Genomic DNA, 15,175 nt, shown 5'->3' with positions numbered 1-15,175 from the left:
CAATAAGCATTGAGCGATAAGCTTTTTTTGCATTTCTGCTCACCATTACCTTACCATCGTTCTGTATATACTCAACTGATTTCTGTTTATAGTAACAGCAATATATTATACTATGTTCATAGTACATATCCTCCTGTATATTTCTGTTTATAGTAATAACGATATATTTTGTTTATAGCACATTCCCTTCTGTAAATTTCAGTTTATAGTAATAGCCATCGGTATATTATGTTCATAGCACATATATATTCATCTGTATATTATATTCATCGCACATACACATCTGTAAATTACTCTTTATAGTAATAGCCATATATTTTGTTACAGCACATATCCTTCTGTAAATTTCAGTTTATAGTAATAGCCATCTGTATATTATGTTCATAGTACACACACATCTGTAAATTACTCCTATATTACCATTTTATTTAACTTATTTAACTCATGTAAACACTATATACTGCATATCCGCTATTGCACTCTGGTTAGACCTAAACTGCATTTTGTTGCCTTGTACTTGTACATATGTAATGACAATAAAGTTGAATCTAATCTAATCTAATCTAAGCAAAGATCAGACATTTAACCCATTTTTAGCTACGGTTAATACTGCTGAACAACCGTGAAACAAATCAGTTCCTATTATCTCTTTGCTTCATTCTTGCTGGGTCGCTCACTACCGTCCCCTAGTGCACATGTTTGTTACTTGCATGAAACACGATACTAGTTGACTGAAGTCACAAGAAATGTTCACAAGTTTGCACAGTCAGAAGTCCCAAGTTATGCAATGTTTTTGAAGCAAGTGTGCTAAACGTCTCATTAGCTAAATATGCCTTGTAGCATAAAGAATCCAGTGCTAGGCACCAAATACGCCTCGATTGGTTACCGAATAAATTTGACTTAAAGGATAAATCCCGCTGTTTTTTTTTTTTTTACATAATCAAGAAAAGTAACGACTTTCACTAATGTTAATAGTATATAATAATATAAAGTTGATGAAAGTTAAACAATAAACACACAACATATTTGTGTTTTATTCCTGACACAGACGTCGGAAATTTATCCGGATATAATTAGAGGCTCAATCAAAGTCTTTGCTAATTGACTACATTTGACGTAGAGTCTAATTCACAACTTACGTCTGACAGGACGCATACGATCGCGTGTCACATTTCAAAAATCCGTGTCCAGAATAAACACAAACATGCTTTTGTTCATTGTTTTACTTCCAGATGCCCAACACGAACACCTACTAACATTAGCGGAAGCCATAAGTTTGCTTAATAATAATAAACTAGCGTATTTGAAACGTAAGTAGTGTGGATGGGGCTTTGTGTTGTTTACGTGTTTACTCTACCCTACTTGCTGTGTATTGTAGATTAGAGAAAGAAATGTTTTCCTTCTGTTGTGTGCATTGTGTTACATTAAAACTAAGAGCCCCAAGGCAGAAATGATGAACGATCCAGTGGTTGTAGGGATGCATCCATCTGACTTGGTGTTCCACCAATCAGTTTTCATGCAGAAGAAGAATCTATGTACTCAAGTGCTAGAAAAATGAAGCCCTTCACACATTATTTATATATATATATATATATATATATATATATATATATATATATATATATATATATATAATATATATATATATAAATAATTATTTATACCATGTAAACACACATACACAGGAAACGAGTCCGCTCTATATACCGATTCAGACAGCTCTCTTCATTTAAAAACTGATTCATATTTTACGTCATATGAGCCCTGAAGCACACAATACGGGAGATGTTACGGGAGAAGAGGAAAAAATAAAAGAAAGCTTTAGTCCAAACACATCCCACGATACTCACTGCATATCTCAGCATTAAACCAGCAAACATATTTAGTTTAAAACAAAAACGATGAACCATTAAACTGTTCCAAACATTCAAAATGTATCAAGACTTGGCTACCTCTACACTAAGTTACAGTAATAAAAACAAAAGCCAAACGCTTATCATAACTATATCTACATCGGGGGGAAGTGAAACATCTAGCAAAGTATCACTCATTTTTGGGTTGACCTGCTTTTCTATTTTAAAGCTGGGTCGATTTAAACAACGAAGTCACGGAGGACGCAGCGATTACGGCTGTCCGTTAGAGCGGCACTCAGTCATGAGAGCACAATCAATAAATCCACGACATTGTTTCAGCTGAAGGTAAACAAGTCACTGAAAACTGTAATATCGTCGGATAGCATACCTTTGGACATTATTTACAGGTTGTATTGCTTGTATACCATCTTTAATTAAAAAAAATTTTTTTTAAACGGTCAACACTCACGTCGGCATCTTTACAGGTTCCTCTATCCATCCTACATCTGCTGCGGTTAGAGACATCTCCGGAGTGGCCCTCGGCTCCATGTTCGATGGCAACAAATCCAAGATTTCAGCACAGGCATCGAAGACGAAGACGCAACGAGAAAGGAATGAAGAGAGAATGCGGAATATTGTGGACAAACCGACGAGATGAACTCCAGTTGCATTTGCAGACCTCCTAATTTTAAATCGAATCTAGAGGAATTGATATCAAGAGGACCGGCGGGGGAAATTGGTTTAGCGTAGCCCCAGATGTGCGGCCGGTCTGAAATTTCTCCGCTATCTGATACCACTGGGCTGTGAAAAGCAGCTCCGGTTTCCTTTGTAAGTGCTTCGTTTTGCTCCTGTGATAGCATTCCGATTGAATTAGCACCTAGCGCTCGGTCCATTTGGGTTATTATAATGGAGAAAGACGTTGTGTATGAACTGAGAGCAACCATTACGGGACTGGGGGCCATCTTGGTGCAGAGTGATGGGAAATGGTCATTTAGATTGTATTTTCGCTTACATCATGGATCAGAGACATGTCGAACATAGCCGAAGTCAGAGGTTACAATCCTGTCAGATGGGGAATTATGACATCAGGTGCCTTCAAGTCACTTTAGACGGAGCAAATTGAAGGTGCACCTTCTGGCAATTAACTACAATAAATACAGCAAGGCTTTTTCACTCGATTTCTAAAAGAAAAGCAACAACAGTGTGTATCAGGTGTGTTTTACCCGTTCATGTTTCTAAACAAATCAAATCATTGCTATCCTAGAGCTTGTTTTTTCTTTTAAAGTTGTAACTATTTTGCTTGTACAGCTGCATAAACCAAACGCACGACTGAAACGGTCACTGTCGACTACAGACGTCGTAGCCGTTCGTTCCACCATGTTTTCTTAATGACACATCCTCCAATATGGAAACTTTCCATAGCTCAAAGAAAGTCCCCAGTTTCCCCACTCGTAATTCCACCATACTGTACATCGCAAATTCGATCTTTCTGACACGACTCGATCGCACCCTTCAGCCACAACAAGGCTTTCTCTTATACTCATTTTTACATGTGGAGAATTTGATTTTACAGGAATATCAAATCTTATGAAATGTGTCAACAATTTCAATACGGTTCACTAAAAATAAATAAATAAATAAATAGACGGGGGGGGGGGGGGGCAAAAACAAAAAACAAACATACCATGTCTATTCTGCAATAGTTTATTACACAAGGGGGCAAGAAATGTACAACGGAGAGAGCAAATACAAAACACACACACACACACATATATGTGTGTGTGTGTGTGTGTGTGTGTGTGTGTACACTGGACAAATTGTGAAATATACAATATTAAAAAAATGGTGTGCTCACTTCAAGTAATGGATGTCTGTTAACAAAAAGGATGTTGACTGGCATGTGGATTTACTCTGTGAGCATGTCGTGACGCACAAGACCGTATTGTGTCATATTTATAAAGTAAGATCATATTCCTTCAAAGCATGGCGTATAGAATGCCATCGAGCCAGCCACCAAGGCGCCCAAGCTGTCTCTCGCTCTCGGGTTGATAGATGTAGATAATGGGATATGAACTAGATCTACTATTTTGAGGTAATCAAGGCTAAAACTCCTGAATACAAACACATGCTTAACAGTATTTATTTATTTATTTATTTACAGTCATTGGGTGAATGTAATAGTATTACACAATACTGACCCATTTGATTCAAACAGATGATCGTGTGTCTGTAATTGTGTGATGATGGTGAGCTTATTATGCTTTTGGTTAACAAATGTACTGTATATGAATAGAACATCTCAAAAAACAGGATATTAGCAAATTCAGTGTTTGGGGACAAAGAAAAATGGCATATATCTGTAATGGAAAATAGAAACTGCCATAAAATGGAAATTCTACACCAGGAACTGCTAAAGTATCAAACAAAGCAATCATTTAAAAAGAAAAAAAAAGCACCACTTGTTTTGTTCATCAATAACAATCCAAGATTGTAAGAAAAAAAAATCGATTTCTTCCACAGTTCACAAAAAGTCAGAATAAAGCGGTTCTCGCTGCTTTAGTTGCAAAACCACAACAACAACAACAACAAAAAAACAGGTGAAGTTTAAACAGCGACTGCAGAGCAAAGGTCTTGGGAAGGATTAAAAAGCGCTCCGTCGGAGCAAAAGGAAAGCAGACGGGGACTTCCACACAGATATCCACAGAAGCAAGCTGGAACACCGGGAGAAAACGGCCTTCCTGGAGCCTCCGTGTCCGAAAAGAAGAATAAAAAAAAAGGTAAAGAGACAAACGGCAAGTCCCTTAGAGAGAGGAAATCAGACAAAGAACGTTACAGACTAGAGTCGTAAAAAATGAAAGGATGGTGAAAGTCATAAAGGACAAAGAGGAGACGGAGATTCAGTCTCAGCAGAAGGGCCTCGGCTGTTTCATACAGTAATGTGCTTCAGTGGCAGACACGTATGCAGACTCTGGAAAGAAGTCTTCATGAAACTCAGCCAAAAACCTACCACAGAGAAGAAAAAAAAAAGACAAACATCTGTTACTGAAAAATTGCTAAAAATGGCAGTAATAACAAAGCAGAGTGACGTGAAGTCAAGTAGCTTCAGAGAACTGGGGGAAAAAAAATATATCCATCAAAATGCTATGCCTTAAAACTGTGGGGGTGTTGTAGCCTAGTGATTAAGGTGTTGGGCTACCAATCGGAAGGTTGTGAGTTTGATTCCTACGTCCACCAAGATGCCACTGCTGGGCCCCTGAGCAAGGCCCTTAAGTAAGTAAGTACAGTTTATTTATATAGCACCTTTCCAGACCTGCCAACCTTGGAAAAAAATTTTGAGTAGCAACTTTCTGTGGCGACGCGGCACGAGGTCGGGCACATTTGCTGGTCAGTGTTGATTAAGTTCACAAGCTCACTCATCACAACTTTTTACTATATTTTTCCTATATAAATACTGGCAAATAAAGTAAAACACTAGCTGTGCGTAAAACTTAAACTTGAGGCACAACACCGGTCAAGAACTTCTGAGGGGCATATACTCGCTTCTTTTTAGATTTGCTTCCCTCTCCCTCTCTGTCAGTATCCTCATCTGGCATCATGTGTATTACTAACTGCAAGGCGCACACACAAAACACACACATCATTCTCATGTTTTTCATGATAGGTTTCCACGCGCATTTGCGTGAAAACACTTTGTACATTATTAATATGTTTTAAGGCACAAATGGCATGTAAGATGATTTGCATTTTACAGTACTGATGTACAAAATGTACAATAACGATACTTGAAATAATTTATCTGCTACTAAAATAAAGAGTATAACGTTATGTGCATGACCGTTTGTGTAGAACATCGGCATACTATTTTATGTACTACATACTCTTTATGTATTGCCATAAATTTGATCTAATGAACTTCATATCTGACAACAAATAGGGGAGAGTGGGGTAAGATGACCCAGTGGGTAAGTTGACCCACTCCCTGTTTCTGGGCAACTATGCAAATTTGGTGTAATGTGACCATACATTCTGAAGGACTCCATGATTTGTAATTTTTTGTGAAGAGGAGAAGCACATGGGACACGAGCCAAGTTGTTTTTTTTTTCCACAAAAACACTTATTTGCTTGTTAAAGTTGATTTTCTGCATTTCAGGTATACTCGCTGTTGTGCCAAAGCAAATTTATCTAGGTCTAAAGTTGTGTATGGTACATGTTGGTGATTTGTCAACATATAAAACCATGTGAATCATCAAGCTAAAGGTTAGCCTGAATTGCTAAGCTAGGCCATTTTTACCAAAATGGTGGCTATGGGGCAAAGTGAGCCAGATGATGTGGGGTAAATTGAACCAGTGGTTGGATCAATGAAGACACCTTTGCAGAGTTCTTTGAACAACAGCATACCAAGTGCTCCTCTGACCATCTCAGTGCCACTACTTGATTTAAGCAAAGAGAAAGGGGATTGTTATGCTCACAATTCCACCCCACACATCTCATCGCCTGCAGCTTCTGGACAAGAGTGTCTATGGTCCATTCAAGACCAATTACAGCCAGCATATACTGTACCACATCCCTGTATGTGTGAACAAGGCTTTCATGTCAGCAATGACACCATGTGACATCTGTTCTGGATTCAGGTCCACGGGGATTTTTCCTTACAACAGAGATATTTTCTCTGATGCAGAGTTTGAACCATCCATGGTGTCAGACAGACCAAACCCTGATGTGCTGTCTACTTCTGTAGAAGATCAACCCATGGCTTCGACCTCCACCTCTATGTAGGATCTGTCAAACTGAATGATGTGCTGAAGAAGCTTCCTAAACCTTGAAAACTTTAACTGCTTTGTTTTGTGTTGTTTGAGGTAGCTTTAATAAATGACATTGTTTGGAAAGGTAAGTGTATTGTTAAATAACTTTTTTAAAAGTTTTTTTTGTATTATACTTGCATAAAATAGGATGGTCAATTTCCCCCCAAATGGCTCAATTTACCCACTGACTGCGATCAACTTACCCCTATCCTGGGGTAAGTTGAGTCACATGAACACTTTTTTCTGAGGTCATATTTTCAAGGATCTATGTCATAGGTGCATTCTTATATTTTCAGTTGATAGGCAACATCCCAAATTAACAGTAGATGTCTTCATTTTACTTCTGTCTAAATTTCCCTTGCCTGGAGATCCACATAAGTAAAATCTGGCTCATCTTACCCCACTCTCCCCTACACGTGATAATGCAAGACTCTAGACTTCACTATGGTTTTGACTGGCTGATCATATAATAATACCTCCCTCATCATTTCTACTTTTTGCTTCTATTTCCCTGCTTTTTATAAAAAATCTGATGTCCATCAGATGTGATCTACAGGAGCCAGTAACAATCGAGTCAGAATACGATTGATATTTAAAAAATTACATTAGTTTCGTCATGTTATAGCATGACTGCGTGCTATAAAAGGGATACACAGACGCTCGCGGATATTGATGTCTGCGTGCTCGCGCCAGTTTGTCTTTTCCGTTAAAGTACGACGGCAATTTACAGGCATGGCTTACGTTTCCTATATAAATACTGGCAAATAAAGTAAAACTTGTTCTGTGCGTAAAACTTAAACTTGAAGCACAACACCGGACACTTGGGCACATGCCCCAGTAAAGGAGTCTAACGACGCCTGTGGTTCGACACGCTATTTAAAATGGATGAAATTCACAATTCTGGCCATTTACCTTTGAAACGTTAAATCGATGAAAACCACATTCGTTTTGACGGCTCTCCGCTTGTAGCGTTGAAGAGTTTTAAACTGGCGCTATGATTGGTCGAATTATTATTTTCCCAGGTTGCTGCCCAATGCGGTTACACCCATAGGCGCATTGCCTGGTGCGCAAATGCACAGACAGTTGTACTCAAAGGCATCAATTTTTTTACAATGGGTATTTTGAAGTGACAAATTGTAGCAGCGTACTTTAATGTCTAAATGCGTATCTGCTACACAAAATGTGTAAAGGTTGGCAGGTCTGCCTTTCACAGATAAAATCACAAAGTGCTTTACAAAATATAACAATAAAACTTAAAGGTACAATAAAACAATCTAACAAAGTAAAAAAGAGAAATTTTTAGAGACGATAAAACTTCAACTCTAAAATAATAAAACACACTACAACAGAGATGAAACCATGAAAGCCCAGTCAGCTAAAAGCTTGTCTAAATACAGTAAGTGTGTCTTCAGTTGCTTTTTAAAGGAATCAGCAGAATCAGCCACACGCAGAGACAGGGGCAACGCGTTCCACAGTCTGGGGGCCACAGACTGAAAAGAAAAATCCCCCGAGTTTTAAAATGGGTTTTAGGGACCACAAGCAGATTTTGACCTGATGACCTCAATGCTCTTGAAGAGCCATAAGGTGTCAACAGGTCAAAAATGTACCCAGGAGCATTCCCATGAAGGGCTCTATAAGTGAGGACCAAAATTTTAAAATCAATTCTATATTTGATTGGTAACCAGTGAAGAGAGTATAAAACTGGTGTGATGTGAGATCTTCTGCTGGTTCCAGTTAAAAGCCTCGCTGCTGAATTCTGAACAATCTGAAGACAATTTAAAACATGTTTGCTAAGTAAAAGGTGAATTACAATAGTCCAAACGCAAAGAGATAAAAGCATGTATAATCATCCCTAAATCTACATTTTCCTCATTTTAGAAACCCTCAATTGCTCAGTTGTATAAAAAAAAAAGAGAGAGATAAAATGTAAGTCGCTCTGGATAAGGGCGTCTGCTAAATGCTGTAAATGTAAAAAATGACTACATCTGTCTGAGCGACATTATGCAACATATGGCAACCTTAACGACGGGCTTTGTTGCAAAGCAGAATTACATCAGTATAAACTCAGATATAAACATTTTCAGTTAAAATGCATGTTTATGTCTAATGAGCAAAACAAACAGGTGGTGAGGAGAAACTCCCTGACATGCTACGAGAAAGAAACCCGTGCACAGATCTCACGTATGTACGAAGATTTTCTTTTGTTATAGTTGTGTTGTTTTTTTGGGGGGTGGGGGGGGGGGGGGGGTGGTGGTGGTGATGGGGGGGGGGTGGTGGTGGTGGTGGTGGTGGTGGTCAGTTATCATATTCGTGATCTATTTGAATGAAGGACCAAGCAGTTAAAACACTAGATTGTTAATCAGAGGATCAGGGTTCAAGCCCCAGCACTGCAAAGATGCCAGAGTTTGGGGATGAGTGTCGGAAGGTCATGGGTTCGAATCCCAGGTACACAAAGCTGAAAATTGTGGGCTCAATTGCATAAATTGAAATGAAATGTAAGTCACTCTGGATAAGCGAATGTAACATAAATCTAAAGTTTGGGCCCTTGAGCAAGGCCCTTAACCCCTTCTCTGCTCCAATGGTGCTGTACTATTGTCCGACCCTGTGCACAAAGGATCCAAACTTTATATATAAATACAAACTTTAAATATAAATGTGACAAGCAAATGCTTCTTACATCTCAGCTCGTACTATAGTTTACTAATGGAGGTGTTTACAGGAAGTAACACCGATTTAACCTCCCGATGTTTATACCTAGAACAACCTCCAAACTTTTGTACTCGGCTGAATAATTTCCTGTGATAAAAGACGGGCTGCGCCGCTGCCGCCCCCCCCAAGCGTTAGAAGTGTTCGGTCACCAACACCAGCTGTCCTAACAGATTCTCTCTTTCAAAAGATTAGAAGGAAATCGCAGCGGCTCGCATTATGATGATTATCAATTACGTGACAGACACGGCGGTGCGTCTCTTTGTTGCTCTGCGCTGGCCTTCGTCTCGATAAGAGAGCTGAGACACTTCAGAGCTTAATTAACTCCACTGAACATGAGAAGCACAAACCGCCACGGATCCTGAAAACCTGTCAGAGCTACAGACGTGCCCGGGAAACTTCCGGAGAATTCTCAATTAAACGGACGAATCCGACAAAGCGTGAGAGCCACAAAAAAAGCGTACGGTTTAATATGAAGTGACCTTGAAGAGTAGCGTTAAGCTAAATCTGTCTGAGGAACACACAAAGGAAATCTAGACTAATATTTAATAAATCATTTTTACTGATAGTCTTTAACATCACTTTGACAAGACGAAGCAAAGATAACATTTAAAGCGTCTGTGTGTGTGTGTTTCTCACTTTCTCCCCTTGTGCGTATCTCTCTCTTTTTCTGGTATGTGTCTCTCTCAAATTATAGGTCTCTCTCTCTCCTTATATGCATCTGTCTCACTCTCTCTTCCCTTGTGTGTGCACATCTCTCGGTCCTTCTCCCGTTCTGCGGGTCTCTTCCCCATCTTATAGGTCTCACTCTCGGTCTCCTTGTGCTCTCCCCTCCCCTTGTGTGTCCGTGTGTCTCTCACCCCTTTTGTTTGCCCACTGTATGTGCCCCCGTGTGTGCCCAGTATGTCTCTTTCCCTCCCCCTTTTCCCCCAATATGTCTCTCTCCCCCCTTGTGTAACCCCATGTATAACCCACCCTTTTGTGCGGCTTGTGTCTCTATCGCTCTCCTCGTGTGTCCTGCGTGCGCCTCGTGTGTGTCTTCTCGTGTGCACTTGTGTCTCACTTTCCCCGTGCCCCCCCCACGCCTCTCTCTGTCTGTCTCCCCTTGTGCATGTCTCTCTCTCACCTTATAGGTCTCTCCCTATCTCTCTCCCCTTGTGTGTGCTTCCCTCTCCCTTTCTCTTACACACACACACACACACACACACACACGTATGTAACAGATGGGATTAACTTCAATCAGTCTTGCTGAGATCTATTTAACCGCGTCCCATCATGCACAGCTTCCCACTGTTACAGCACTGTTTAAAACAATGACCTAGTTCATTACAGGACAACTGTATCAGCACAGTGATGAGGGGGAACAACATTACTAGGCAAATAAACAGAAAGAAGATGCAATGCTTCTGTTTCCACCTGGTGGAAAAACCATCATCGTTAGACCCAAAAGTCAGAGTTGGGTGGGTGGGGGGGGTTGGGGGATGTAAGCTTTCGTCTACTGGCTCCACAGCGCCTAGTGCTGGCGGGAGGTGTCGCTACAGCACTTTTAATTAGAGCACAGGATAATAAATCCTGTGGATTTGAGGCCAGCTAAAGATCGCTGTACCGGATTTAGAGATTAGTTCAGAGGTTTGTTTAATGCCCACTGATATCTCTAACATTTAATGTGAATTCTAACACACTTAGCCACACACACACGTCTCCAGACAGGAAATGCGTGCTGGCTCCGCATAACACCTTACAATGTACCACCTGATCATTTCATCTTAACAAGAAAATAGCACACGCCGCTCTCCTGCGCTACTTCCTGAATCAATAAACCAGACGAGACGCAAATCAGACGGTTCCGCGCCAGCGTCATGAGCCTTTCTGTGGTTACGATATCATGCTTAGAGATTACGGCCCTTTGCTGCTGTCGAAGGGCGAACCGTGTGAGTATAAAGAGATGATCAGTGTTTGTAAAGGAGAACGGAGGACAAATATTTTTGGTTAACTTCTTTAAAACGAATCCAAAGAGCATTCGGTGTTATTCCCTAAAGAATTCTAAGTTCTGTGAGTAAGACAGAGAGACACACAGAGAGAGAGAGAGATAGTGAGGGGGAAGAGAAAGAGAACGAGAGAGAGATAGAGAGAAAGAGAGAGAGAGCAAGGAGACACAGAGAGAAAGAGTGATGGAGCGAGAGAGAATGAGGGGACAGAGAGAGAGTGAGACAGAGGGGGGAGAGGGAGAGCGAGAGGGGAGAGAGAGAGAGCGAGGGGGGAGAGAGAGAATGAGGGGACAGAGAGAGCGAGGAGACAGTGAGAGAGAGGGGGGGAGAGAGAAAGTGAGGAGAGAGAAAGTGAGGAGAGAGAGAGTGTGAGGAGAGAGAGAGTGAGGAGAGAGAGAGCGAGAGAGTGAGGAGAGAGAAAGTCAGGAGAGAGAGAGTGAGGAGAGAGAGAGAGCGAGGAGAGAGAGAGAGCGAGGAGAGAGAGAGCGAGAGAGTGAGGAGAGAGTGAAAGGGGGAGAGAGGGAGTGTGAAAGAGAGAGGGGGGAGAGAGGGAGAGTGAAAGAGAGGGGGGGAGAGAGGGAGTGTGAGAGAGTGAGAGGGAGTGAGCAAAGTGTCAAGGAGAGACGGAGACTGAAAGACAAAAAAAAAGAGTGGAGGAGACAGAAAAACTTCTGAGAAAGAGATTCTTGCAGTTACGACATGTTCACACTAACAAGCACAAAACACTAATGCTTTTTTTCTCCAGTCGGTTTGCACCATTCAGCTTCTCCTGCTGCGCTCACTCACACACACACACACACACACACACACACACACACACACACACACACACACACACACTAAAATAACATATGTATATAATTACATATCATAACTATATAGACGTAATTAATAAATCTCTATTATTCTAGTTATATACAGTATAGAAAACTTTCCTGGATGTTTTGTCCTTCAGGTACTGGCCAAATCTCTGCCTCTCTCACTGAGCTAAAGACTCACACAAACTCGTCCCGCCGCTCGCCCTCGTCTCGTAATATCTGTCTACCCAGATGTGAAAATCCCCAGCTATCGTTTAAAATCGGTGAAAACAAATCTTTTCCCTCGGTTGGATTGATTGAGGTGTCTACAGGAAGTACAGTCATTTGTGTCCACTGCCATCTGCTCCAGCATGAGCTTATCAACTCGGCAATGAAGTGCGACTTGGGGCTGAACTGCTGAGGAGGATTTAATATAAGTGAAGGAAGGAAGAAAAGAGGAAGAAAAAAAGCATCTTACACAAATCCTGCTTAACATAATGAAGTGAAAGTTAACACTATAGAGGTGTATAATGTGGCTGTTATGCTCAATACAGAAAGTTGCCAGTTCCTGTAAAATTAAGAAAGGTTTAAAAAAAAAAAAACAAAGAAATTTATACCTCTAACCTCTTTGCACAATCCCTGCTAAGTGCAGTGCACCACATGACCGTGGGTTCTGACACCACATTCCAACCTTCAGACTGGCAGTAGAGTGAATTTTACCTGAGAAAAAGCTCCAAGTGCTTCACCAAGGCCCTTAGATTCTTCTCAGGCATGTGCATCTTCCCCAGGATCTCAGGAAGCTTCACTGCAAGGGAGAAGGCAGAGAGTTCAAGGTTATACGTGACACTACCAGCATCTAGTGCGTCTCAATCAGGTCCTACAGGACTAGTCAGTGCACTGCTCAGAGAGACTCTTAGTCTCTAGAGGGAGTGTGAGAGGGAGAGAGCGAGAGAGAGAGTGTGTGTGTGTGTGAAAGAGAGAGAGAGGAAGTGTGAGAGGGAGAGAGTGTGTGTGTGAAAGAGAGAGAGAGAGAGAGAGAGAGAGAGAGAGAGAGAGAGTGTGAGGGAGAGAGGGAGTGTGAGGGAGAGGAAGAGAGGGAGTGAGGGAGAGTGTGTGTGTGAAAGAGAGAGAGAGAGAAAGAGGGAGAGAGGGAGTGTGTGTGTGAAAGAGAGAGAGAGAGAAAGAGGGAGTGAGGGAGAGAGAGGGAGTGTGAGAGGGAGAGAGTGTGTGTGTGAAAGAGAGAGAGAGGGAGAGAGGGAAAGTGAGGAAGAGAGGGAGAGAGTGTGTGTGTGAAAGAGAGAGAGGGAAAGTGAGGAAGAGAGGGAGTGAGGGAGAGAGAGGGAGTGTGAGAGGGAGTGTGAGAGGGAGAGAGTGTGTGTGTGTGTGAGAGAGAGAGAGAGAGAGGGAGAGGGAAAGTGAGAAGGAGTGAGAGACGGAGTATGAGAGTGTGAGAGGGAGTGAGAGAGAGAGAGAGAGAGAGAGAGTGTGGAAGAGACGGAGTGAGAGAGAGTGATAGAAAAAGTGTGATAGAAAGAGCAGGAGAGTGAGTGAGTGAGTGAGAGAGAGACAAATAAAGGGAAAAGAAAAAAAAGTAGGACAAACTCTCAGCCGACGATTTCTAATCATCACTTATTTTGAGTTCTATACTCAGCCAGTTTGAGTAAGGACTTAAGTGTTGACAGACTTGCACTAGGCCGCCTACAATCCTACCTCAGGCCCCATGACTGAAACCTGTGTGATTAAACTTTCACGTTTATATGACTGAGAAAAACAAAAGCTCTGACAGCCGGTGTGCGAGTGTGTAGTGACCCAGCGTCTTACCTGTGCCTTAACTCCTGCACACTAGATCCTGATTCGCCGCCTAGGAGACTAGAGAGCTGATTGAGACGCAGCCGTAATTATCTGAGCTTAATTTTTTTCGCTTCGAACGAAGACGCTCGCCTTGATCTAGTCTAGACTGTGAAATTCGAGCAGGATTCAGGAGTGTATAGAAACGCCGGATGCGTTAGCTTTAGCACTTTAGAACTTCTAATGCATGCTATATATCCCTAGTGTTCCACTTATGAAGGCTTGGACTCTTATCTTACTGATATGTCCGACACGAGGCGAGGCACATTAAGCAAAGTGCACGGAAGAGTCGGCGCTCGAGGTGATGGATGAGCTGATGCTAATTTTATAATACGTACAGGTATATTTTCTATACAGTGCAGATAACGCTGTCCGACCAGCCGGGAATAAAAAACCGCCCTGTTTATTACATTCAGAGAACAGACGGCAGACTCTTTTACCCGAAACCGGGGATTTTATATATGTATCGAATTCAGGTGAATCAAGTGAGGTGTGAAAGTGAATCAAGGATAAGAGCGAGCCGACTAACAGGACTCACCGAACAGGCGGAGGAGATGCTGCGAGCCGTACAAGTAGGACGGAGGGGGAGGCTGATCGCTCAGGGGGTAGTTGTCGGGCATCAGACGCCAACTCAGCACCTGCATTGGGAAAAGGGCGGCGTTGAGTCTCTCAGATAACGAACAGACGGATACGGATCGAATACGGACTGAAAGAGCTCACGGGACAAATACGTGGCTGAACAATTTTATCCTGATCGCCAAGTCTGAAGCTGGCACGCAGCCTAAACACAGCACTGTTGTTGACTAAAGAAAAGAAAGAGTACTGGGAGAAGTGGTGTATTCATACTGGTTCCACACTGGAGCAAGTAGTAAACGTTAAAAGCACGTCACTGCTGATACGATGAAGTAAGGAGAATCGTCTCAAACTCTGTCATTAATAATCATTCATTCGTTTTCTACCGCTTATCCGAACTACCTCGGGTCACGGGGAGCCTGTGCCTATCGAGGCAGGATACACCATGGACGGAGTGCCAACCCATCACAGGGCACACACACACACTCTCATTCACTCACACACTACGGACATTTTTTTCAAGAGATGCCAATCAACCTACCATGCATGTCTTTGGACCGGGGGAGGAAACCGGAGTACCCGGAGGAAACCCCCGAGGCACGGGGAGA

At 41.9% G+C, this 15,175-nt stretch overlaps 1 protein-coding gene across 7 annotated transcripts in view; it reads right to left on the bottom strand.

The window, feature by feature from the left end:
* LOC113649052 (male-specific lethal 3 homolog) overlaps positions 1–15,175 on the bottom strand; it is an 86,097-nt gene that overhangs the window by 60,006 nt on the left and 10,916 nt on the right. For 4 of the 7 annotated variants that reach the window (XM_047802987.1, XM_047802986.1, XM_047802988.1 and 1 more), the window contains 2 exons: positions 14,533–14,632; positions 12,867–12,951 (listed from right to left, as the gene is read on the bottom strand). In XM_047802987.1, the coding sequence (XP_047658943.1) occupies positions 12,867–12,951; positions 14,533–14,632 (185 nt within the window). Of the gene's footprint in view, positions 1–3,989; positions 4,857–12,866; positions 12,952–14,532; positions 14,633–15,175 lie in introns of those variants that run through there. The other 3 variants (XM_027156209.2, XM_047802989.1, XM_047802993.1) reach the window with 3 other exon arrangements.

Source organism: Tachysurus fulvidraco, chromosome 18 (genome assembly GCF_022655615.1).
Source record: "Tachysurus fulvidraco isolate hzauxx_2018 chromosome 18, HZAU_PFXX_2.0, whole genome shotgun sequence".
In the NCBI taxonomy this organism is placed as follows: Eukaryota; Metazoa; Chordata; class Actinopteri; order Siluriformes; family Bagridae; genus Tachysurus; species Tachysurus fulvidraco.
Note: the sequence above shows the minus strand (reverse complement) of the source record. Positions and strands in the feature narration are given on the sequence as shown.